The sequence below is a fragment of the Podarcis vaucheri genome (genome assembly GCF_965113315.1).
Source record: "Podarcis vaucheri genome assembly, chromosome: 3".
NCBI lineage: Eukaryota > Metazoa > Chordata > Lepidosauria > Squamata > Lacertidae > Podarcis > Podarcis vaucheri.
Window position 1 is genome coordinate 112,549,401 of NC_138761.1, and position 27,379 is coordinate 112,576,779.

At 40.9% G+C, this 27,379-nt stretch overlaps 1 protein-coding gene and 1 long non-coding RNA gene across 13 annotated transcripts in view; one reads left to right on the plus strand and one right to left on the minus strand.

Annotated features, from left to right (window-relative positions):
• PLCB4 (phospholipase C beta 4) overlaps positions 1–27,379 on the minus strand; it is a 211,220-nt gene that overhangs the window by 16,869 nt on the left and 166,972 nt on the right. For 10 of the 12 annotated variants that reach the window (XM_082215449.1, XM_082215456.1, XM_082215448.1 and 7 more), the window contains 12 exons: positions 25,769–25,804; positions 22,612–22,753; positions 21,652–21,736; positions 21,288–21,412; positions 19,896–19,947; positions 16,004–16,106; positions 12,285–12,449; positions 7,383–7,587; positions 6,131–6,219; positions 4,584–4,734; positions 3,668–3,717; positions 2,166–2,231 (listed from right to left, as the gene is read on the minus strand). In XM_082215449.1, the coding sequence (XP_082071575.1) occupies positions 2,166–2,231; positions 3,668–3,717; positions 4,584–4,734; positions 6,131–6,219; positions 7,383–7,587; positions 12,285–12,449; positions 16,004–16,106; positions 19,896–19,947; positions 21,288–21,412; positions 21,652–21,736; positions 22,612–22,753; positions 25,769–25,804 (1,269 nt within the window). The remainder of the gene's footprint in view (positions 1–2,165; positions 2,232–3,667; positions 3,718–4,583; positions 4,735–6,130; positions 6,220–7,382; positions 7,588–12,284; positions 12,450–16,003; positions 16,107–19,895; positions 19,948–21,287; positions 21,413–21,651; positions 21,737–22,611; positions 22,754–25,768; positions 25,805–27,379) is intronic. The other 2 variants (XM_082215450.1, XM_082215459.1) reach the window with 1 other exon arrangement.
• LOC309528305 lies at positions 13,026–26,207 on the plus strand. The gene is made up of 3 exons (XR_014217636.1): positions 13,026–13,449; positions 21,265–21,381; positions 25,792–26,207. It is a non-coding gene; the product is annotated as an uncharacterized lncRNA (long non-coding RNA).

A 27,379-nucleotide genomic window follows, 5' to 3' on the forward strand; every position in this document is an offset into this window, starting at 1 on the left:
GTGTAAAATGCTGTACACACTGGGGGTACTATATACCAATATCAGTCCATCCATGATTTTTTGCCAAGTATTCTCTGTCATGTTTTATGTCCCTTTAAAAACCCTCAATGGTTTTGGTTTTTCAACTGAGTTGAACAGGATTCAGAATGCAGCAGTCTAATTGGTCCTAGAACAATAGGGTCCAAAATGCAACAGTCTGATTGGTCCACAGGAGCCACCCAATTCAGCTCCAGGTGGAAGTGAATCCGCAACCTGATTGGCCTACAGGTGAATCCCGGAATTAGCCAATCACGTGGGGCCCATTGTGTAAATAATGTATATAAAGCAGACATTATGGGGGAACTTCCATTCCTCCTCTTCACCACTATGAGCTGAATAAAGAGCATGAAATCTTGAATCCAAGTATATTTCAGTTTTACTTGCTGATGTTAGCCAATTTGTACATTTCAGATTGAAGCAGTAATGCAGGACACCAAGCTGTTACTTTGATGACACTAATTATGAATCAGTTTGCAGTTGCCTCTTCATAACACATCTTTGTATGAATAAAAAAATTCCTTCCAGTAGCACCTTAAAGACCAACTAAGTTAGTTCTTGGTATGAGCTTTCGTGTGCATGCACACTTCTTCAGATACACTGTGTAACTGTTTCAGTGTATCTGAAGAAGTGTGCATGCACACGAAAGCTCATACCAAGAACTAACTTAGTTGGTCTTTAAGGTGCTACTGGAAGGAATTTTTTTTCTTTTTTCTTTTTTACTATGGCAGACCAACACGGCTACCTATCTGTAACTGGAATCTTTGTATGATAATATGTTGTTGTTGTTTAGTCATTTAGTCTTGTCCGACTCTTCGTGACCCCATGGACCAAAGCACGCCAGGCACTCCTGTCACATTTCATATAACTTAATCCATACAGAGTCCTTTACAAAATCTCAAAGGAGAATTTCTCACTCATTTTAATGTGAGAGAAAGTGAATGTTGGCCAACACTTTGAAGTTCAAGTATTAAAATATAAACCTGAATTCCAAAATAAGTTGACAACACTTCTGGGAAACGAATCGCACATAGTGCCTATGATTTCCAGTAGGAACAAAGCTCAGACATTGCTGTTCCAGAGAGATTTCAAAGAAAAGTGAATCTGAACAGCATCATTAAGCTGTCAGCTTTATCGAGGGATATACATGCTGATTAAGGAACATTAGAGCAACTGCTTAGAGAAAGGAGGATGTAATTTTGACAAAGTTAGACATCCACAGAGAATCCTGACTAAAGGAATACCTGGGATGAAAAAGGATAAAGGGCAGTTCTGAACATTTTCTGGATGAAAGAGTACATGGGCTGTGCTCTGTTTTTCTGTGGGTACTGTAGAATTCAAAAAAAGAATTTGGGAGGGGGGCATTTTCTAAAGGCAGAAACTCTTCCAACATTTATTTCCATCCCGATCTCTGCAATTCTCTTTTGGATTTTACAGGACCTCATTTATTTGCGTTTTCTTCCGAATATTATGCGAGAGTTCTTAGGCCATGTTTCTTGCCATATAGTTCTCATGAAGGGAACACAGTATCACCTCAATATAATGTGGGAGGTGTCTGAATGACATCACATCTGGGTGAGGGGGAACATGTATTCTCTTTTTGCCATCATGTTTGCTTCCTGGAGATTTTCCTTTCCTCGTGGAGGGGGAAAGAACATATTCCAGGAAGCAACACAGATTATGACACTATGCTATATAGTACAGTTTGTTTGTTTTTTTAAAAGAAAACTTGTAAGTACGTTTAGCTAGTTCTGAGATGGTGACTGAGTTTCACCTACTTAAAAGTGGTTTAGGCTGAGGGACAGAGGCAATTCACTAGACACATAGAGACCCACAGCTTGAGCTGGGAAACGCTGCTCCATTTAGCTGTTATAATTAACCTTAGTGGGTTATATGAGTCTGACCAAACTGCGGGAGGCAGTGGAAGACAGGAGTGCCTGGCATGCTCTGGTCCATGGGGTCACGAAGAGTCGGACACAACTAAACAACAACAACAAGTGGGTTATCTGAACCAACAATTTTGCAACTGATCATAACAACCAATCATTTCCCAGCTCTCCCACTCCATCTCTCAAAACAAAAAAGGCGCAAAACACTCTATTAAAAAGTTGCTTTAAAAATTCCCGTACCTTTGCATGTCTCTTCTTCAAAGCATTGAGCTCTTTCTGCTGTTTTTTCAAATGCTTTATGTATGCCTGCCCCACATTTAAAAAAACACAACAAAAAACAAACTTGGATTAATTTCCCTTCGGATACATCTGAAATCACAAGAATTCAGAGAACAGCACCCAGAAATATTTCTCTTGACATAAAAGATACATTATAAATGCATTACCACGTTTAAACATTGGGTAGCTGACATATAATACCATGTTGTGTGTATTACTGACCAATGTACGGAGGAATCTGAGGTGGAGACCTGGGGGTGGAGACAACTGGCTTGTTCAAGTAGTCCTTGTATATCTTAGGTAAAGGTAAAGGGACCCCTGACCATTAGGTCCAGTCATGGCTGACTCTGGGGTTGTGGCGCTCATCTCACTTTATTGGCTGAGGGAGCCGGCGTACAGCTTCTGGGTCATGTGACCAGCATGACTAAGCTGCTTCTGGCGAACCAGAGCAGCGCACGGAAATGCCGTTTACCTTCCCACCAGAGTGGTACCTATTTATCTACTTGCACTTTGATGTGCTTTCGAACTGCTAGGTTGGCAGGAGCAGGGACCGAGCAACGGGAGCTCACCCCGTCGCGGGGATTCGAACCGTCGACCTTCCGATCGGCAAGTCCTAGGCTCTGTGGTTTAACCCACAGTGCCACCTGCGTCCCTCCTTGTATGTCCTATCATTTTCCAATTTATAGTATGGTAGAAACCAATCAGGAAAATGCCCAGAGGGAAGGGAAAGAGGAAGGTTTCCTGTTTCTAATAACTCCTAACCTGCCCCTGGCCCATGCCAAACTGTGATGAAAGATTACCTTAGTTTTCTAGGTACAGAGAAATGCAAAACCCAATAGTGTATGGTGAGGCAGAGTGTGTGGGGCACAATTGTACTCTTGGTTTCTCAACACAGTAGGTTATTGATGCTTACTGAAAGGCAGAGGGGTGATAAACTTGGCCCAGTGTAGTCTGGGGTGGATTTCTGATACTCCAGAGAGTATCAATAATGTCAACTGACTTTGGAATTCTCAAGGGGCTAAAGAGAGGCCAATGAAAATGCAGAAGACCTCTTGGTTAACGATCTAATAAGCAATCAGTCCTGTGGTAGAGAGGCAAGCCTGTTTTTTGAGAATTATAGGCTTATGATTCACGCTGAGTCTTCCACAAGGTTTCAGTCTCAAGGGCAATTTTACCCCATGGTAAACAATTTAACATACAGTAGTACCTCGGGTTACAGACACTTCAGGTTACAGACTCCGCTAACCCAGAAATAGTACCTCAGGTTAATAACTTTGTCCCAGGATGAGAACAGGAATCATGCAGTGGCGGTGGCAGCTCCATTAGCTAAAGTGGTACCTCAAGTTAAGAACGGTGTCAGGTTAAGAACGTACCTCCGGAACGAATTAAGTTCATAACCAGAGGTACCACCGTATTATGTTCCCTAAGCTTTAGAAAATATTGCTAGGTTTTTGCATACATACCTTCATTTGCTTCAAGTCCTCTATCTTTATTTGAGGAATAAGGTCTATACCTTAAAGAAAGAAAACAAATGCATCAATACCATTTTAATATCAGCAGCAGTAATTTTAATAGGATTTTATTGAGCTATCCAGACTTACTGAAAAGGTGTGTGGATTACTGCAAAATGTGCTTTACACTCCTGCTTAATACAGACTATATTTATTTTCAGTGTTTATACACCACCCAGGACCAATTAAATTATTGGGATGTTTTAGAATTTATTCCAAAGAGGAAAACAACAGAGCTCAGGGTATGAAAAGAACTAAACATGTTTTTAAATGAAACATTTCCAGGAAAATAAAAAGGTGCTCAGTCGGTTACAATGGATCCCAGTACATTTCTGAGCACAATTCACAGTGTTGGTGCTGACCTTTAAAGCCCTAAACGGCCTTGGTCCAGTATACCTGAAGGAGCGTCTCCACCCCTATCGTTCTGCCCTGACACTGAGGTCCAGCGCCGAGGGCCTTCTGGTGGTTCCCTCACTGCAATAAGTGAGGTTACAGGGAACTAGGTGGAGGGCCTTCTTGGTGGTGGCACCCAACCTATGGAACGCCCTCCCATCAGATGTCAAGGAAATAAACAACTACTTGACTTTTAGATGACATCTGAAGACAGCCCTGTTTTGAGAAGTTTTTAATGTTTTATGTTTTGTCACTTTATTATTATTAATAATAATATTCTGTTGGGCACCGCTTACATAGAAGTTAGGCAAGCCAGGTGTGAAGATCATTCCATTAGTAGGGTGTCATCACTGAAAATGCTCTCTATTTAATAACCATCCACCCCACCACATTCTGCTGAAGCACCTTCATTCATTTCTCCAGGAGAAATGGGATATAGCAAGAAATCTTTGAAATCCTTCAGATGCGAGTTTACCTTTCTTAGTTTCCATTCCAGGCCCTCCCCCAGAAGGGTTATTTGGTCTAAGTTCGGAACTAGTCTGAGGAGTGACGTTTGCTTTGGGGTTATTAGCTTTGCCTTTCTTGTCGTTCTTTGAGGTATCGTTGGGAACATCAGCTATGTCACTCTGCAAGAAAACAAGGGTTCTTCTTGTAAAAAGACCACCGACAGATCTGAACTTAAGGATAATATTAGCCAAAGGAAACTGGATGATGAATGAATGAATCTTTATTTGCGTCAGCCATTGGCCATAGCAATAAAACAACAATACGATATACAAAGAACAGAAAGTCAATTATATAAAATACATTTTAGGGTTTTGAATCAATAGTCCAATAGTGGCTCTTATTCTGATTGCCCCAGCTAAAAACCTTGCAACCTTTGCTGTCACCTGCTCGTCTTGATCTGCCAAGAGAAAGGACACTGTGGCAGTGCTTGGGTGACCCGGAATGGACAATAAGAGAGGGGTGATAATCTCATTCCTCAAGTCTTTATAAAGAGTGCAAGCCAGAAGTGCATGCACCACCAGTTCGAAACTGGATGATGTGAAAAGGGCAAGCTTTTTTATTAGGACTAACAGGAGATGAAAGGAGATAAAATAGACTTGAAAAATGTAATTATATGCAATAGAACAAAAAGAAAAATGGGAAACCAGGGGTGAGACCAAGTAGTCCCAGATGTATAGAAACTGAAAATGTTTTAAATGTATAAGAAGACCGCTCCACTTCCGGGTGGGACGATGTTGCAGTCAGACCACGTGGTCTCCGTACACGGTGGGGGGTTGGTCTTAGTTCCCACGTTATCTGGGAGTCCCTGGCTGCGTCACGGCCCCCAGCCAGCCAATCCGTGTGATGGTGGGGCCTGGCTTACCCCCTTTTAAACAGCCACGTGGCACGGGGAATCCCCCTTCTGGTTCTGAAAGTGTAGCTGCTAGCATCTATAGGGACAGTGGTAACCGCCAGCCCATATCCAAATGGATATTTTTGTGGGCTAAGAGCAAAACTCTTGGTAAAATTGGCAACCAATTTTGGACTGCAGAAGTTGTGTGTGTGTTTTTCACAGTTCCACATCATTTGCATGACATTTAAGCAACAGAGATGCAAACCACTGGCTGTAGTGTTGCAATGAAATCCTTAAGAATCTTATGTCTCTGCCCAAGGAACAGGGGTAGAAAATATTGTTGTGCACTGGAAATTTCATCATAATATAGTCGACAACTTATTGGTGAAAGCATGAGATCTCTGTTTCAAATGTTAAGCAAGACATTCTCAGTTACCACAGGTGACCTTACACATTGCCTATGTTGCAAAATAGAAACAAGCACAATAATGCAATTATTATATACAGTATTGTAAACTTATACGATACTGGCCAATACATGGTAATGGTGGAGCTTCCCTAAATTTTGCAAATAAAAAGCTGGCCAATCCTGTCAGTTATTCTCATCTTTTAAATCTTCCAGGCAGAGGCTTTAAGTAAAAAATGCAAATCTTTTTTCATACCCGCAGTTAATTACTACTTACTGTTTCAATTCCCATAGCTCTCATCTGGTCTGCTCTTTTCTCCATGACGGATAAAAATTTCTTTGGATCTGACAAGGCATCGACGATGTCTAAAAGAAATTTCAAATAAGTAGTCAAGCCATTTTCCACTTCAGATCCCTTCAGCATTTGCCACGGAATTTCTACAAAGACTCATTTTGTCAGAAACTAATGACCTCTTCATCATGGACTAATCAAGTGGAGAGCCACACTATCCTTGGGAGGAGATGCAGAAGCATACGTCCATTTCTCCCCATGCGAGGAAGGATTGCACCATCATTTTGTATGGCTATAATCCAGAGGTGGGGGGGGGGGTTAAGTGAGGGGTAGAACCTCTAGTGGGGGACACATCATGCTCCTTCTGGGGTAGTTTGTCCACCTTTGGTCTCACTCTGCATTCAGCTCTCACCTGTTAGTGGTGGTTGGCAAGCCAGCAGGAAGAACAACAAGCACGTTTCACCTTCACTACAACATTGTCCCACCTGTCCCCACAAGAACTGTACTATTTCCATGCAACTCCATGGAAGCCATTCATTTCTATAGTAGAAAATAAATGACTCTGCTTGGGGACACAACCGAGGGAGAAACTAAACCCATTCTGTGCTCTCTGGGTAATCTTGGATTGGTATCCAAACCAAACGTCAGTCTCTCAGAATTAATGGGAAAATCTGTGGGCATCACAAATGGGTTCTGGGGATCACACATGGCCTCTATATTAACAGGGCAATTCTAACCATGTCTACCCAGAAGTAAATTCTATTGAATTTAATGATGCCTAAAGAATTAGATAGTAGTTGAAAACACAAGCCCTTCCAAGACTATGAGTCTTAGGATGGACCCAAGACTATATATTCGGACAACCATTTAAATGCACAGGATTGGCTGCACCCTAAGCTAGTTGCATTTAAGTTCCATTGATTTCAGGTTAATCATTATCATAGCTGTCAACGTTTCCCCTTTTTAAGGGAAATTCCCATATTCCGAATAGGATTCCCCTTAAAAAAGGGAAAAGTTGACAGCTATGGTAATTATTCATTTTTCACATGGAGTTCAATGGGACCTAAATGCAAATAACTTAGTTTGCATCTAATCACAATGTTTTTGCACCCATTGTTTTATGTTAACACTAAGAAATGTTTAGGATCTTTAGGATTGTGAGAAGCATCTTCAAGTATATTCTTAATTCTTGCATACCCAAACCCTCAGTTTCCATCAACAATTTGATTTTTTTTACCTCCAAAGCCATCAGGCACATAAGTTTTGAGTACAATGTTGCAGAAGACGGTTGGCAGAGATAATGGTTTATTGCCTTCGTTTCGAAGAGAAATATGTCTGTAACCTGCCTGAAGACCATCCAGAGGCAGGATCCTTTGGCCAATCAGTTTGTTGTTGTCGTCATAAACAGCTATCCTCAAGACTGCAAGGTCTGGCAGAATGACCTGAGAAGTGTGCAAAGTTGGTTATTGATCATCACAAGAGGACACAGCCTGCAATTTGAAGGAATCCAGTCCATTCTAATGCAGTCATACGAGAGAAGTGCTGCCTGATTTAACCTCCACAATAATAGGGTCTATACCAGAAGTACATTTTGAGGTGCTATGTATTAAATTTAAACAAAGCATACAAACAGTGGGAGTGATGGCCATGAAAAGGGCTTCAAAGTAGAGGAACTCTCCCACTTCTTGCTCAAATATGTATAAGCAATCTAAAAATATCAATCTCTTAAACACACATAAAAACACTAAATACAAGATGAGCATTGTTACCACCAAAGGGGTCAAAAAAGAGTGAAAAGTTAGGAGGCCTCCATAGGGCCCTAATTAGGGAACAATCACTTCTAACTTTTCACCCTAAGAACTTAGTCAAAGTAAATAGTTCTCTCATTACAATAACGAATGGAATTTTTCAGTAGGTCCAATCTCTCTCTCTCTCTCTCTCTGAGGGGAAGAAGAATTTACTTGAGGATACCCAAGAACAGTATCATTCAAGGTAGGAGAATTTGATCACTCCACTATATTTTTACAGCACCTTCCTACTAAAGGCTGCATCTGCAGAGGCAGCAGAAAAAATTTGAATGCCTAGGAATGTGTGAAGTGGTTACTTTGCAATCTTCATTTATAGAGGCACTGCCCTGAAAGACTGCAATGTAAGTGGCCCCCTAACAGAGTGTGTTACACTGCTATGTGTGTGAGAGAAACAAGCCCTTTTCTATATATACGTCTCAACAATAGAAATTTCTCAGCCACCTTGCAAAGTTTGATTTGAACAGGCTTTTCTGCTTTTGAGGACTGCTTAAAGAAAGCAAAACGGGTCCTCTATCTTTCAGATATAGGTCATGTGATCAGTGCACAGCCATCAATGTTCCTGAGAGTTTTGGTGTCTTCTGATGCTAGCCAAGGACATCTGGTAAAGGACTTTCCAATTTTGTAGTTCAGTTGCTTGACCAACTCTATCCACAATCTGTCAATAAGTTCCCCACTCGAAGGACCACTCTGCTTTGTCTACCTGTTGATTGCTCTAGTCAGTCTCTGTCCATTGTCAGAGCCTTGGCAGTTCTCCCACTGCAATCGATTCACAAGCCTGAGCGTCTGGTGTGTATCATTGTGTTTATTCTCTTGATTTCTGGTGTTAGTTGGACCTTAGGCAGCTCAGAATAATTTCACCACAAGGAGAAAATAGACCTAGCCGGTTAGGAACATGTAAGAGGATAGATGCTTGCCTGCATATTTGGTTTGGATAATCCAGCAGGAACCACTGCAAAGTCACAGATACGGGGAAAGAATGTGTGTGGTGTGTGTGTGTGTGTTCATTAGCAAACAGCATACTGAATAGTCTCCAGTCAAGGCTCTACCATCTGCTACTGGGGAAAGACCTGCTGTGAGAAGTCTGATGGCTGCTCCTCCACTTCCTGTTCTTAGGATCTTGCAGTAATAATAGGAGCTTCATCCTAAACTCTCTCCCACCACCAATTAAGAATATGACTTCAGCTAGAAACAATTAACGGTGAGGACTCTCTCTACGTGTGCATTCTTATTAAGTTAATAATAACGTATGCTCCATTTGGCTAACTTGCATCAGTATCAGTTGTGAATAGAGAGAAGCTAAATGGAAACAGGTCCATCAGTTTCCCAAACTGGGGTGGAAATTGAAAACAATGTAGTTTTCAGTTGGTTTTGTCACGGCTAAAATGGCCGCTGTTTCTTTAATGCGAATAAAGCTGGGTCAGCATGAGTCAGCAGCCTGCACCAGGTTGTATATATATAGTGAGAAATGTTAGCTGGGCTGGGGTTGGTTGGTTGGTTAGTTAGTGTTGGTGTGTACAGTTGGTCAGTCGCTTTTGCACAAAGACCTTTAAGAATAAAACTCTGCAAGGATATTCTCGTGGACTCTTTTGTGCCGACAAGGGTCCGAGGACCAGGCTGAGGAGACAAAGGGAGGTCAGAACCCTTTCCTTCTTTTTTTTTTTTTTTTTTGCTTTTTACAAACACTGACAGGTTTCACTGCTAGACTCATGACTTACATGCAGATCCAAATTAAGAAGAGCAAAAGTAGACTAGCGTGCCAAATCTTGTTAATTAGCAATCCACCAAAGGAATCCCACCAGCAATGATTCCCTGCCTCAAAAAATATTTTGCAATAGCAGGTTCAGAATAGCCCCAGGAAGAAAGCAACCTGGTAACTGCCTTTGGCAACCACAAAGGAATGAGATTTTATTACATTTATTAAATATATATATATATATCTTGCCTCTACCCGAAAACGGGCCTCTGGGAGACTTAGCAATAAGTGCAAATTAATGCACAACAAATGTTGAGGCAGCAATGAAAGGCTTTAGGAGTAAGATAATGGAAAATATCCACTCCACAGGTCTTAGATGCAGTATTTGTCTTATATGATTGAGTCAAATGTCCCATCTCCTGGCCACCTACTAAGGACAATATTACATTGTATTTATGGCACTCTGCAATATTGCTTGAAGCCTCCAATGGCCCTATAGGAACAGGCTGTTAGATGATCCACCTTCAGTGCAATTCACTTTTTTTACTGTGATAAAATCAACTATTCAGAAATATCCAACCTAGAATACTTGGTTAAATGCAGCAAAACTGATCCAACATAAGCATTGAGAAATACTACTGTACGTTACAACTTACCAATATCTCACAGTGGAATGACAACACAGAGTATGTATTACAACAGCAGTAGTTTTATTTTTATTTTTATATAGAAACAGGAGGACAATAAAACGCAATCCAGACATTACCTGCTAAGAATTTGCATTAGCTTCATGTTATAGCGGGAGGCATGACGAAGCCTAAACCTACTGCCTAGAGCAGTGATGGCCAAACTTGGCCCTCCAGCTGTTTTGGGACTACAATTCCCACCATCCCTGACCACTGGTCCTGTTAGCTAGGGATGATGGGAGTTGTAGTCCCAAAACAGCTGGAGAGCCAAGTTTGGCCATCACTGGCCTAGAGTGTAAATAAGGTGATTTTCCCACTATAGGGCTCTGGTGCTGTGCTTATTTTAAGTCATTTTTCCAAACTGTTATAAGACTAATGCTATTTCTTTTCTAGAAAAAGAGGTACCAGAACTCACCATGAACACCTCCCTTGTTCTCTTAGAATGGCAACGGTGCCCACCTGAGAGGTGCCGGAACTGAGTTCCAGTGAGTTCCGGCTGAAAAAAATGCCCTGTACAAGACCAAATATTGGCCATATGTGCAAAACTATTTGGGAAATTTATATTTGGCAGTATGCAATTAAAGAGGGCATGAAAGGATCCGCCGCTGAAGGAAAAAAGCAGGTAACCGTTCTGCACTCTCGACAACAGAACAAGTGAAAGGAGAAGAGACATTGTCAAAGACGGCAAGCACTAATGCACATACTTTGGATGAAGCTCCAGTTGACAAAAATTAAAATAGAATGGGATATAAAAAATTATAGACATCACTGATTACAACCGAGGGTGGATTTACGTGTGTAGTTCTGACAAATCTTTCTTGCGGTACTTTGACGGTTGAAGGATTGCACAGGTGTTCCACCCAAATATTCACCAAACTGAGGAAGATTGAGGTGGGAATGGGGTGGCAGTCCTGAAATGTTAGAATGGAGTGTACAATTTCCACCTGCAAGTGGTGGTGGGGGGGGAGGAGACGTGCTATTTCTGAATGCTCACCTATATGGTAAAGACCCTGCAAGTGTTTATGGGGAATCAGCATACCAGTGAGAGGGTTGGAGTCAAACCATTTTCTCTTGATATCATTCCCTTGCAGGAAGATTTTACCTGAGGGAACCTTCAAAAACCACATCTCTCCCCCCCCCCTCCACTTCAGCCTGATGTGGTACGGACCACTGTACCACCTCAGGAAGATGCCAGCCCATTCAGCCACGTGTTCAGACTAGACCTTGGAGACATCTCGAAAACGCATTCTTCAGAAATATTGCTTATTTCCAGCGCCGCAATGAGAAAGATTGGTAAAACGGCACATATAAAAGCACCCCCAAGAAGCAATCTTTGAAAACGAATTTACCAAATGGTGCCCAGGACATTTTTGGTGGAAGAGAGGAAAATGTAGACGATGCACACAGGACGAGGGAGCTAGCCTCAGACATGGCGACGGCAGCACCCTCCTGACTTAATCCACGTAATGACATTGACCTTGAGTTTTTTGGGGGGATGCAACATCTCACCTGCCCTCTTGGCTGAAGGAACAGTGCAAGATAGCAGCCACTGCCAGGGCAGGGAACAAGTTGTGATCTCCAAGGGATGTAGAGGTTCACCAGCTGGAGCTCATTCTGAGCAGACTGCATACCTGGAACTCAGGCATAGCCCCGAACGAGGTGGGTTCCTCCAAGAGGGAGGAGGAGGAAGCAAGAAGAGGGAAAAGCCAAACAGAAAAATAAAAATCACGAAATAGCTAGAAGAGGTTCTCTCTTTAAAAAAAAGAACACCCTGAGATTAAATCAGCCTTAATCCATGACAAAAAAAATAAAAATAAAAATGCATGACTGTTTCAGCCTTCTAAACAAAGGGAGTGCATTAGCAAGACTTTATTCTCTTGGGGGGAAAGTCTTGTTTAGGAAAGTGGTCATTTTGAAGCAAAGAACAAGCGTACTTTTGAAACACATCATACCTTTCGGAATACAAATGACTCTTCATTGTAAACTGGATTCAAACCATTGTTCATCACCATCCGTGTTCGAAATTCTTTACGTATTGTATCGGTGGGCAGGCCGTACATATCCACTTCTACGTACGTCCCAATTTTTTTGTCTGACAAAAACTGGCCAGATATTACCTTGAAATGAAAGCATAGAGGTTTGTTTCTTCTAACATTCAAACCCATTTTATATCGTTCAATACAATTATAGACTGCTTATTCTTTTAAAAATGCTGAAGTGATGTACAAAAGATTAAAAATGATACAACAGGTAATTAAAAAAGAGCATAAAACAAAACCACATAAATTCAGGTCGGTTTCTAAAATATAACTGGAAAATTGTTTAAAGTATTCTCTTTGCAGGTAGTTCAAAGACTGGAAGTTGAAAGGAAATCTCCAAGAACTTTAACTGAGGTGGCAGTCCTGTACGTATATATTTTGGCATTGTGGCCTGCCAAACACTGAGACAGTTACTTCAGAGTAAATGTGCATGTGTTTGAACAGTGCCTTTGACTTTTAATGAAAAAAGAGATGATGCATGTACTTATGTAACCCAAAAATCTTTGATAAAAACAATTTTTAAAAATACATTACAGAGATAGGAAACCCCCCCCCCCTGAAACTATAGAGATTCACAGCACTTCAGTCAGATGAAAACTATAAAACTATAACTACTGCAACTCACTGGGCAGGGGATATTTAGTCTGAGTCATACATATAGATATATATCGACATATATGCGCACTACCTGCCATAGGAACCAACTCCTAGAGCCCTCCCCCAATATTTTATTCAAATTGGCACCCCAGTTACCTGTGATTCATTCAATTATTGTTATGTATTGGGTTTAACACATGTTATGTTACAAGGCACATTCTAACCAATCGTAGAAGTGCTGGTAGACAAACGTTCTAATGGCAAGTAAGCGCATGCACTTTCAACTGCCAACGGTCAGTTCATGCTTGGGATTATTATTGTGTTGTCCAGTCAGTTTGGTTCTTGTGTTCCTATGAGTGAGCTGTTGTCACTGACAAATGTTGACTAAACTTAGTTGAGGAACTTACACTGCTTTGGGCTTCTGACTTTTTCCAAACATTTAACAGTTATGAAATCAATGGATATACTGAGCTAATTGAAGGTAAGCTGGCTATACAGACTAATTTTAACAGCCTGTTTATGGGGACGTGGGTGGTGCTGGGGTGTAAAACACTGAGCCTTGGGCTTGACAATCGGAAGGTCGGCGGTTCGAATCCCTGCGACGGGGTGAGCTCCCATTGCTCGGTCCTAGCTCTTGCCAACCTAGCAGTTCGAAAGCATGTCAACGTGCAAGTAGATGAACAGGTACTGCTCCAGCAGGAAGGTAAAGGGCGTTTCCGTGCGCTGCGCTGCTTTCGCCAGAAGCGGCTTATTCATGCTGGCCACATGAACTGGAAAAACTGCCTGTGGACAAACATCGGCTCCCTTGGCCAGTAAAGCGAGATGAGCGCTGCTACCCCAGCATCATTCACGACTGAACTTAACTGTCAGGGGTCCTTTACCTTTTTTTAAATTTTACATACTATGGGATTTATGATACATTATTGATGTAATCAACATTCTAACATGCTTCTTTGGGGGATTCTTATATTCTTTGTGTGTATGCACAAGTGCATGTAAGGGAGGTAAAAAATATAAAGGACCCATGGACAGTTAAGTCCAGTCAAAGGCGACTATGGGGTTGTGGCGTTCATCTCACTTTCAGGTCGAGGGAGCTGGTGTTTGTCCACAGACAGCTTTCCGGGTCATGTGGCCAGCATGACTAAACCACTTCTGGCGCAATGGGACACCGTGACAGAAACCAGAGCGCATGGAAACACCATTTACCTTCCTGCCACAGTGGTACCTATTTATCTACTTGCACTGGTGTGCTTTTGAACTGCTAGGTTGGCAGAAGCTGGGGCAAAGCAACGGGAGCTCACCCCACTGTGGGGATTTGAACCGCCGACCTTCCGATCGGCAAGCCCAAGCAGCTCAGTGGTTTAGACCACAGCCCCACCCGTGTTATGTTCAGTAATTATTGCTATAAGGTTGCATTTATGACTTTGAAAGCTGCTTAGAAGTTTGAGAAAATCTAAAACAGCAAATAAGAAGAGTGGAAAATGAAGACTGCAATTTTTGACACTCTGGGGAGTAACCCTCCCTGGGCTTGCTTCTGATTAAACATGCATACCAGGGAATTATTAGATTAATTGTTCTCGCTAGTAAATCAGTTTGCAAAGGCAGCTTGGAGAGCTGACCACGTATAACAGCTTTTTAATTATGAGACCCAATTACTGTCATTTGTGCCTCATTGTAAATGCTCTTTGTGGCATCTGAATGAAGTTTCGCTCAAGCGCTCCAGGATCTACACTAACATCTGATGAACATGTAAGAATAATCCCACATCTGAAAAGCCACATCAGTTGGTATTCCACCTTCTCTCTTGTAACATCTGGGCTATGATACCACCCTTGAGAGCAAAGGCTCTGGGACATACCATATAGCGATCTCCGATCTCAATCTCATGTTATCTGTGGCCCGATAGCAGTAGGAATTCATTATGGGTACAATTTCCAGATACCTGCATATCTTAGAAATCTGTCTGTACCAATTTATCAGTGTCTCTTTACTACAGCCAGATTAAATGTATTTCCATCAGAAGTGCTAAATGGCAAACTGAGAGGCATCCCTTATCAGAATAGGCTCTGTGTATGCTCTCAGGACGTTGATTGTATGAGGCATATCCTACTGCATTGCAGACAATATGAGCAAGCTAGGGATCTATTGATTAAACCCCTTACTGGCAAATTGGCTGGGTAAATCTGAAGCCTACTATACTAAATATCTTCTGGACGACAAGTCTAATGATATCACAGTGGCCATGGCAAAGTTTCTTTTGATAGTCATATGTATCAAAGATCATCATACTTAAGACTAAACTAATATCGTCTCGGTCTCCCTCTCCCGGGCGGTTGTCTGTATGAATCTGCATTTTATCCTGAATCTATGTTATGGGTTTTTGGACCGCAATTAAGATGATTATTAATCCCATACCCTAGTTGTAACAAACAAAGCCCCGAACAGTTTTTCTTCTTAGAATTCTGAAAAGGCACTATTTAATAGATCTGTCAGCTTGTCACCATCCACTGGTAATGCTATGTTCACAGTTGCAGAATACATTTGATCTGCTGAGGTTCAACGTTAATGTTATATTAGGTTGGAATCAGAGAATCACAAGAGCTGTCCTCCAGAACATAATCCCTGACACCCCCTATAAAACTGCATCCAAGGACCCCCCCAGAATGTCATGGGATGTGGCGCAATAGGATGCAAGGGGAGGAGATAATTAGGTGGAATCAGTACATGACAGCTTACATGAATGGAAGCCCACTCTCTCACCCAAAGCATCACTGCCCGGTTTTGGCCAATTTTGCCTCCCACGTCTAATTGCATTCCATTCTGGAGGTCTCTTGACTCTTAAACAGCTCAGGAGCGCAATACCTAAAGGTCTGCCTCTTTCCATATGAACCTACCCGGACCCTGAGATCATCTTCCGAGGCCCTGTTTCGTGGGAAAGTTCGCCTGGCGCCTTCATTATACACCTTTAGGTACCAGGCAAAAACGTTCCTTTTTAACCAGGCCTTTGGCTGATCCATTGCAAATGCACCTCCTACCTGCACTGAACAAGTCGCTGCAATCACACCATCGACAGGCGTTTCAGAGAAAGGGTCAAAGGTTCGATCTGGGCGCCGCATAAAATCTGGTTTAAGAAGATACCTTCAAAAAGAAAAAAAAAGAAGGCATGTTTTTATAGGTGAAACTTCATATTGCTTTTATATCTTATTATTATAATTGTTGTTTCTACTTAGTAATAAGCTTTTAAAGTAAGTTTTCAGGATATGCATACAGAGTCTATGAACATTTTATCCCCAGTTTGACCAGGACGGGAATTGTACTTTCCAAAAGGTTAATGACAGTTTTAAAGAAATCTTTTCTGATACACACCAAGAGAAAAAGGGTATTGCAAATGATGAAGTACAAAAAAAGAAGAAGATAAGATTTGTTTAATACTATGTTCCACAAGTCCCAAGCGTTCACATTTTCAGCAAGTTTCAGCTGATTAGATTAACTTGCATAAAGGACACGAAATTGAATCTGGCAAGGTCTGGCTAGGAGCAAAAATCCCAGAGGATTTCTTACTGTCATCCATGGAAGTGCCCTATTTGCAAAAAACCCCAGACCTCACAAATGTACAAAGTCTTCTGCCAATGAGACTTGCTTTTAAATAGAGTGTGCAAGATTGATTGATGAATGACGCAGCTATGTACCACAGTGGAATTTATATTGCACCAAAGAGCCTATTGCGATTGAGTTTACAGTGGATGCTCAGGTTGCGAACGTGAACTGTGCAGGAAGCACATTTGCAACCCGCAGCGTCCACAACCCACAAGCGCTGCATCTACGCATGCGCAGGTTGCGATTTGGCACTTCTGCGCATGTGCCAAAGCCCAGAAGCAACCCGTTCCGGTACTTCTGGGTTTGGCGCAGTGCGCAACCCGAAATCACGCAACCCGAAGCGTCTGCAACCCGAGGTATGACTGTATTTGTAAGACGGTGGCGGCTCAAAACTGATGCAACTTTTTGGTAACTTCTGGAATTGCATGCAAATATTGTGGGTTGACTCTTACGGTGTTCATCCATTGACAGAAGGCGCCATGGTTCAGTGGATGCTTCTAATCCTGGAACAGGGAGACATTTTTCTCTGATTCCCCCCTCCCCCTGCAGCTTTCTGCAGATCTGCTTCAAACAGTTGGGGGACCACCAGAACAACTTGAGAGGTGCATGACTGCAGGAGGAAAGAGGGAGTAGGGAGAAATGGCCTTCCTCCCTGTTTGACTGATGGTAGCCTCTGGTTTTTTTATATGCCTGTTGTCTTTGTCCATGGAGTTCTCTTGGCAGGGATACTGGAGTGGCTTGCTGGTTCCTGCTCCAGGTGGATCACGTTTGGTCAAAACTCTCCACTACGACCCGTCCGTCTTGGGTAGCCCTGCACAGCATAGCTCATAGCTTCTCTGAGTTATTCAAGCCCCTTCACCACGGCAAGGCAGACTCTTGAGAGTCCCATGGACTGCAAGAAGATCAAACCTATCCATTCTGAAGGAAATCAGCCCTGAGTGCTCACTGGAAGGACAGATCCTGAAGCTGAGGCTCCAATACTTTGGCCACCTCATGAGAAGAGAAGACTCCCTGGAAAAGACCCTGATGTTGGGAAAGATGGAGGACACAAGAAGAAGGGGACGACAGAGGACGAGATGGTTGGACAGTGTTCTCGAAGCTACCAACATCAGTTTGACCAAACAGCGGGAGGCTGTGGAAGACAGGAGTGCCTGGCGTGCTCTGGTCCATGGGGTCACGAAGTCGGACACGACTAAATGACTAAACAACAACAACAGCCCCTGTCAGCAAAGGGATGCATCCTTGCAAATATTTATTATATTTGCCAGTTAAGCCCTGAACAATGACTGCTTAATATAAATATACTTTTTTTAAGAAAGGAAGATAGTAGTACTCACAGTCCTTTTCTTAGGATTCATGTCAGCCTTTTCTCTCTTTCTCCTAACATGCAACACCCCCCGCCACCCTCCCCCCCCATTCAAACAACTCCAAAGGCAAGATAATTCAACATCAACTGATCATGTCTACAATAGGCTTTGATCATTAAATGTGTGAGAGTGTGCATGCATGCATAAGCAAAAGAGAAGTGAACTATTAGTAACTTGTCTGCAATCTGTTCTTTTTTGACAGAATTAGGAGTCGGGACTTATTCATATGTACACATAGGAGAGATTAAAAGAGAAAAAATATATTTATTGCAAACATTGGCAAGTCCTCTGTAGCCTGTTCAGTCCCACCTTAGCCTACAGATGGCCTGCAATCAGTGATTCTAAAAATCGGGAGCTCAAAATGCTTGTCTCCAAAAGGAAGCTCAACATGATGAGCTTTCAAATTCTTCTTTGGCTCAGATAACAACCTACACTCTTGCCTCAGTGTAGGTAGGAATATTTGTGCCACCCCGGCTGTTCTTGGAGACGCTGATTTTTTTCACCTCCTATGCAATGCAACACAGACACAAGTGGTGTTATGAGTGTGGCAGTTTGAATTTAGATCGCCTATGAAACGAGCTAAGTAATTTCCTGATTTTTTATTTTTAGTTTTTGAGAAGTGGCTCATCTTATTTCTAAGGCAATCCAATGTGTATGATGCTGTAATTGACTTTATATCACTTAACTAGGCTGTGGTGATCAGGTTATGTCTATATAAACTAAAGTTATTGGCAGAGAATATTCCTCTTAACCAAATACATACTATATGGAAATTAACAACTGTGGAACAAAAAATGGAATGGTAGCCAAGAGGCTGATATTGATAAACTGGGAGAGTAAAAATATGATCTCCTTTAATCAGTGGATTGGTAATATGATAAGACTTGCAACCTACGAACAGACTGCTTACAGATATAGACTCTGCTTAGATAAATACAACAATATTAAAGGGAGTGAAAGGCGGGATAGCAAATCCAATATTTTGAATAAATTTATACAAAATGTAGTAGACTAGTATTAGGATAATAATATCAAATTTATAAAAGAATGTAAAAGAATGTATGGGTTAGGGTATTTTTTGTATATATTGATATAATTCTTTATTCCTTTACACAGTTCTGTGTTTTGTTTCCCCCCTTCTTTTTGTATCACTTTACTGCTTTATATTTGATTTCCCCCCAATAAAATATCAATTAATAAATGCAAAAAGGGTTATATTTATATAACCTTAATGCACACAGTTTTTTAGATCGTTGCAGTGCAACATTCTATTGATCTTAAGCAATTCAACAGAAATGAGTTGAATCATAAACGTGGCTGTTACTGAAATATTCATATATTTACATGGCTCTGTTTGTTTGTTTGTTTTTGTTATAGCTCCTATTTATTCTTTTTAAAGCTTTTTTAAAAAATGGTTGTAACTCAATGCATTCCAAGAATATAATACATAGTATTAAAGAAAAACAGAGAAATACAAACCTGTTCCAGTCTGTTTTAAATCTTTATTAGATATTTTGATTTTGTGGCGGCTCCAGGAAAAGTACCCTAAGGATTCTACTTCAATTATATTTTAAAATTCCAGCCTAAATCTGCTAGACAATGAATTGCTCTTTCATCATTGAGGATAATCTTTAGCACGAGTAACAGTGCAATCTTATACATGTCTACTGAGAAGCCCCATTGAGTTCAGTGTGATACTTATTCCCAGGTAGGAAGGTATATATAAGATTGCAGCCTAAATCTCCCTTCTTTACTGCTCTGATCCTCCTCCTGTTATTTATAGAGCATTATTCTAAGGTTCCTTAGCCTCTTTCTCCCAAGTCTGAAAAGGTCCAGATCTTTCAGCTCCCTTTCATAAAAAAAGAACAGAGAACCTCATCTCTACATCCTGTTTTTCATTTGTAGCACATAATTAAAAGTAACATAGCTCCACATAATGCTAATAGTTTAAATCGTTACTCACCCGCACGACCCATTATATTCAAATTTCCCCTGATTCAACTGCATTGCTAAATCTGTCAAGAGACAAAAATAGTTTAGCACCTTGTTCCTGAACAATACCAAGCTTGAACAGCCTTCTTAATCTAAGGGAAAGAATTTGTCCTTGATAGCCAGTTAAACTAAAATGCCTTATGTGTTCAGTGAAAATACTAAACTCTGAAATACAGGAACACTTAATGCGGCTTACAATGCTTTAGCAATGTAAAATACATTCACAGATTAGTTTTCCAAACTGCATCATGTCATGACAGTTGACATGGGAGCAATGAAGTGCAGCCCATGGAGAAGCTTCAGTTTCTTGGATTCTTCTTTTTTAGAGAAGGATGTTTCATTTGATTCTGCTATGGTTAGATACAAAGTCTGCCTGAGTGGTAGTCCTCCTTCTCCTCTCCTCCTCCAACCTCGATTTAGATGTTTCTCTGTGTAGTGGATAGAAGCACCCAGCAGTGATTATGCCAAAGTCCTGTGCTGGGTACTTGTAGACACTCAGAAGCTGTGTATCTCTACAGTCATGGCCTAGAAGCCTCCTAAATCATGCAGTGGTCGAAACTGATAGCTCTCCAGAGATAACCTTACAAGCCACTACACTGGACCATTGAGATGGTAAGCATATTCTGGGCGCTGAAATCCCAATGGAGCACAAAAGACTATTTATGTATGTGACTATATAAAGTTCCTACCAGACAAGAATGGCAGATGAAGTTGATGGGACTCCAGTGGTGTCCAAACTTTTTTCAAAGAGGGCCAATCTTTTTTAAGATTGAAGTTGTTGAGCCTTTTTTATGATTTTACCCCAAAGTTGTTGAGCTTTTTTTAGGGTTGAAGTTCAGCGATTGATTGATTGTTTGTGTGACTGCAGTATATTGTCTATTGCTTTCAATTTATGGAACAATGGTCTTGTTAGATAGTAAAATCCATGTTAAATTGCTGTTTTAGGGGTTGTTTTTAAAAGCTGGAATGGATTGATCCATTTTGCATTACTTTCTATGGGAAAGCGCGCCTTGGTTTTGAAACACTTTGGTTTCGGAACGGCCTCCCGGAACGGATTACCTTTGAAAACCAAGGTACCCCTGTACTATATAGGTTACAGCTTTGAGCCCCTACCACCACACAGATTAATCCTGCAATATAAAAGGACATGTAGAGACTTGCTTACTTTTTCGTTGTTTGATTGATTGCTCTTGATCTTATTGCCTGCCTGATTTGACACACATTCTCATATTTATCCATGTGACTGAATCCCCCAATAATGCCAGGAGCAAAGACTACAACATCTGCTGGAGAGTTACTGCCCAAGCTGTTTTTTTCCTTTTTTTTAAAAAAAAAATTAGATTCAGTGGCCCCGTCTGCCTACCTGGGGTCTGATAGTTGAGCGAGACCATCTGGCATCCAGCGTTCCAGAAAATTTGAGGCATGTAATTGCTAGAATCCACTCTTCCTCCCTTCGGGTAAATCCGACTCATCTGCCGTTTATTATAGCTGTGTTGGTTTGTTAAGGAAAATGGAATAACCAAGCAATGTATAGACTTAACGACCATTTGCTCACATCTTTGTTTTGGGTTTGCATTTTTTTTAATGTACTAATATACAAGGCATTTCCCACAGACAACCATCTTGCTGTATTTTATTAAAGGACTGTGCATTGCTTAGGCACAAAGCAGCCTCCGCAGAGGTAATGACAAAACATTCCCATTATAGCTCTCTCAGTGCAAGGATACTTGACAAACTCAATTGCGTGTGTTTTCAAATAACCCAGACCAACAGACTCATTAAAAGAGGACATATTGTAGTGAATGTTGCGTTCTAAAAAGAAAACAGAAAAAAAAACCTTCTGTAAAGTTCTGAGAGTGGTAGGATTAGTACACGATCGATGCCCACTAGAATTTTAATAGTGAACAAGAGCATCTGAATAAAGGAAAAGGCAGGGTACAAACTGTTAAGGTTAAAGTCTTTGAGGGCAGCAGAAACTGGAAAGTGCTGGAAAATTCTAGAAGATTCATTTCTGTTGCAAATATTGTTTTGACTATTTCAAGGTCACGCTGAGCCAGGAGAAATAAATTCCTGCACTCAGCAAACTGCTCTCTACCTCTCTCTTACTTTCGTTTGTACCTCATATGTCTGAAGTTTTTCCCCTGAAGTTTTTGTAACAAGCCTTTGCCTTTTAGTAAAAGTTTTTCTTTTGGACCTTTGACTCTGCATGGTCTTTTTATTTATTTATTTATTACAAGATGCTGTTTGTCATAAACATCTATGCCTAAAGAAACAGAATGGCACATTAATAGTATCTGGATCATGATCATCAGCTATTCTCTAAACAAGGCTTCTTTTCTAAGCAATTGACAGGTTCAAAGCCAAAAAAAGGGCATGAAATTTAGAAATAGTAGGTATTACAAGCAAAACCCATGCACTTATGCCAACCATATTTTAATGGACAGGAACAAGCAGACAAAGGTACATCAATATATCTGCGATATGCAAGCATTTTAATTCATAGGGCTGTGTAGGTTATCATACTTCTCGTAATCTGGTGCCTCCATGTGGACAACGGAAGAAATAAAATGAAAGGAAAATGTGATTTTAAGAGCCATACATGGGGGTTTTGTTAAGTAAGAGAAAGGAACTTGAGAGGCACAGTAAGGAGTAGGACAAATGTAATTTTTATATATATAAATAGTTACCTTCTGCTACATGGAAACCTTGAAACTTAACAGGCTGAGCGTAGTTGATCAACGTTGATAAGTACGGGTGTATATTCGTTGTGGCACCTACATATTTGTAAGAAGCCATCCACGCTTGCTCATCTTCTGCAGTTATGACACCCTGGAAGCATATTTAGAACAAACAGCATTTCTTTCTTTGTCCATGCAGGAAGAAGTTCAGGCAGGATTTGGACAGAATTTCTAAAAGCGAGCGCAAATGGAAAACAGCATAGAAAAGCCCTTCTCTAGCATCAGTGCATGGGCATAATGCTTAAATACAGTGAAGAAAGTCACAGGGAAGAAAGTCAAGAGTAAAAAACAAACCAACCCAAAATCCTCCTGTGATTACATGACCTTGTATGACCAGTGTTACTAATTTTCACGTTATACCAACAGTGTTTTATAGAGCAACTTCAGAGGAGAGGTTCCTATCTTGGCTCCATAGTGCTTATGATCTAAATTTTAGGTAGCTCTTGGAAGAAGGAAGTGAAGAAAGATAAACAAATGGGAAAAGGGAATAAAAGGGGGCAAGGGGTAAAAAAAATAGAATAGAATATTCTAAAAATATTCTATTATAGAATATTCTAAAAACAGAATCACAGAATTGTAGAGCTGGAAGGGAATCATCTAGTTCAGCCCTCTGCAATGCAGGAATATGCAGCTGTCCTGCATGGGGATCAAACCTGCAACCTTAGCATTATCAGCGCCATGCTCTAACCAGCTGAGCTATCCAGCAGTCGGAGTTCCCCAACTGCCTGGTTTTTGCTAGCAAACGCAACTTTAAATAGTGCTGACCCTTCCCAGATTTCAGGATGGCACGATGGGGGGATACAGCTCTATCCCTAACTCCCTCCACATTCAAGCAGTTAAGAAATGGAGTCCATACGCAGCCATAGAAACCACAAGCACCAGCCCTTTGTTGACATCAGGGGAGGAGAATGAGGGTGTCTGCCAATGGCGAGGTGGCCATTTTGACACATGCAACTGTCAAACAATCAATTAAAATACAGCTTAAAATCAGATTAAGATCAAAATAAAATCCGATGGCAACCCATGAATTATAACTATAGCGGTTGGGGACATTAAGTGTTCACCAGGCCCAACTGTTTGTGCTGGTCTTATATGGGCTGGTCAGAAGAGTTAGGAAGGCCACTTATGCTTAAGTACTGCATGAAAGGTGTGACCCTTCCATATGATGGCATGGAAAAACATAGGATTGTTTCTCCTCCAACCATGAAAGAATAGGGTCATCTTTCTTTCTTTTTTTACATTTCTGTGATAGCATTCCTGATGGGGGGTCAAGGGAGTAGAAGTAGAGAGGAAAAGGGATTGCCTACAAATCTGAGGAAGCTCTCACCCATAAAACACCCGGTAGCTCTTTTTCAAAACATTACACAACCTTCAGGCCTCATGCATGCTTTAGTTCGATCCAAAGAACCATGGACAGAAGGAACACAGCCTCCAGCACCGGCCTACCTCTAACAGATAGGTTTTTACAGAAGAGTTTGTGTTCTTACTTGTTCAAGAGCTTGCACAGAATGAAACCCTGCAGTTTAGTTTTAACTTTTCCCATGCAATGTTATAGGGTGAGGTGAAGAACAGCCTTCTGAACATAGCTGTCAACTTTTCCCTTTTCCTGTGAGGAATCCTATTTGGAACAAGGGAATTTGCCTTTAAAAAAAGGAAACGTTGACAGCTATGCTTCTAAGTGGAACAGGCCTTCTGCACCTGGAAGCAATAACTTTGGAATTCTGTGTTTTATTTCTTGCAAACCACTCACAAATCAATACTTATAAGTATTATTTATATGATTCATAAATGGTTTTTTTTGAAAAATAATTTAAATAAAAAACCAATTTCACTGACTATTGATTTACAGTTGAAAACTGAAGCCTCTATCAACAGCTTGAGTTTGAGTAGAGACCGGTCCGCTTTGCAATCCGTGAACTGCAGAAATCTTGGAGGAAGCCCCCTCTCCCCACCAACCCCAGTTACCACAGAACTGTTACATAAGCTGCCTGTTACCAAACAATACTAATTACAAGTGGCCACTTAGATTCAGCAGCTATTTTCATCTCATAAGCTTCTAAGATATAGGCTGTTTTTAAGGTTAGAACAAACAGCAAACGCTTTCTCATCCACTCCACCCACACAGAGATCCAGTCCATTCCCAGTAATGTCCATTACACCATCATCTTCCAATGTATTGGAGTAATTTTCAGAGCAGATTGCAGTTTGCCACTGAATATCTTCTCAGTAGTCAAGAACCATTAAATGAACTGCATGGAGAATTTGTACCCGACGTTAGGAAAAGGACTACAAAATGTGTGTTGCTGTTTCTGCGGGGTAATATAGACAGAACAGATATAAGTCCATTGAAGTCCGTTCAGAAGCCCATATTCTTCCAAGTAAGCAAAATATGCAAAGAAAGCTTTCGAATCTAATATTTCTGCTGTCTGAAAACCAGACATCAAATGTATGCGTCCCCATTTGAAATAAAATCAGGGGTACACAGGAGCAAAAGCTGTGACACGGCTTTTCTTACTGAACTAAACTGATGGTTATGGCATAATAGCAGGCTGCTTTAGGACCTCAAAGTTTTGCAAGACCAAACTCTGCTACGTAAACAGCAGAAAACCCCATAAAAGATGGGGCAAGCTGAATACTCGGTAGGCCTAGGAATCAGAAGAACCTTGATAGTAGGGAAATGGGAAAAAGAGGAATGGGGGAAAGAGGTTCAAGCGAAGCATTTCTAGAAGAAAGTTTAACATGCAACCCCCCCCACAACTCCCCCCAAAATAAAAAGGAAGAGAAAGCCAGAGGAGGATATGAAGAGATGAGAAAGAAGCAAAGAGTGGTTTATCGCTCTCCAATGAGCTATGTAAACATCTGCATTAAGCTAAGATAGAGGAGACATGCAGGCAATCGAGCATTCAACTATCCTACCAGAGAACTGAATTTGCTATGCACTACAAGGAAAGAGCCACCATCAAAATCAGAAACTATTACTGAGGAATAGCTAAATTAAGAGAACAGTTAAATAATGCAGGAAGTTAAAGAATGCGTTCTACAAAGCAGCTTTGTTAGATGCAGAGAAATAAAAAGTTGGAAAGCTATAAAATATCCCAAGGATCACCTTTTTATTGTTTTCTTGTTCAGAATCGTCCACAGCCTAAGGAAAAAATACATATATTATCCAAAGAAGTTGCAGTAAGACACTCATATCTCAAAAGCAGAGAAAGCAGGAAGCAAGAGAAAGCGCTGGGCATATTTCTTCAATACGGCGGTGACCCAGCTCCAAAAATTCCAGGATGAAAGCGATTATATTGACCCATTTCAGACTGACTTCAGACCAGGTTTGGGGAGTCCTAACTGTATATGCTGGGAGCTGGAAAAAGGGGGTATATGCTGTTAGCTCTGCTAGAATTTGCAATTGCTTTCAGCACCACCAACTATGTCAGCTGTCCTCGTTGTCTAATGGTGGGATGGGGCATTTTCTACAGAAGCCCCCTTACGTGGAACTTCCTATCCCAAGAGTTTCTGCCATCTCCTTCTTTATTTAAATTCTGCTTATGGCCAAAGTTTTTGGTTTTTTTTCGACTTCCGGGGTGGCGCCACCGGCAATGGTGGACTCCCTCTAAAACAGAGGGACAAGCTCCGCGCAAAACGTGTCTTTCCCGCTACGGCGAAGCGGGGACCCTTTAGAAGCTTGATGGTAAGGATTTGCTGAACTAACAAATTGAACTGGAATACAAAAAAGGGAGGTTTGAGGAGGTCTGGGAAAATAAGTGTATGGAAGATATGTTATGAAAATTAATGTGTTTTTAACTGTTTTTATTTTGTATGTTTTTCTTTTTTGTATTTTCTTTTTTACTTTTTTCACTTTTCTTGTTATAATTTGGAAAACTCTAATAAAATATCTTTTAAAAAAACAAAGTTTTTTTTCCCATCAAGCCTTTGATTCGGTTGCTATCCACTGATTATGGCTTCATGCAGGGGTTTTTTAATGCTGTTTTTAGTCTGGAGGTTTGCTTGGTATTTACTTGGTTATTTTAAAGATTTGATCATTGCCATTTATTTATTTATTCAATTTACTTTTGTTGTTTATTATATCCCGTAAGCTCTGTCAAGCATCTCTGCTGGAGGAGAAAAGTGGAACAGAAATGTTAGTACACATTGTTAAGAACAAATTCAATACATCATTTCTGTTGGATCCATGTGCAAATCATGGCTGCTGTTTAATTTTAAAATGTTCTTAATGTGGGGAAGGAAAGGCTCCCTGTACCAAGGTGGGTGTTGGATAGGGATTCAGATACGTAATTGAAACAGTTGGAAGAAACAAAAGTGAACTGAAGTTCTTATCTGACCAAACAGATTCTACAGCTGTTTGAAGCACATTCTGGATAAATGTATCAGACAGAGACCTGCAATTCTGCCCCTAATCCTGAAAGACAATGACTAAGATCCAAAACAATGGCTAATATCCATTGCATAGTTGATTATTGGAGGAGCAAAGAAGCCAATCCAGATCACAATCCAGGACAGCCTACTGAGTGGCCACTTGGTTCATTAAGTAACTACCTTCACCCTAGTCTATGAGGAGTTAGATGCAATGTAGATACCCAGAGGAGGCAAAAAGAAAGTACATAGGGTATTATCATTTCTAGATTAGCAAATCCTATTCCAGAGACTTAAAAAAGTTATCATTATTGGGAAGAATATTGGTAATCAAAATGAATGTACTGCC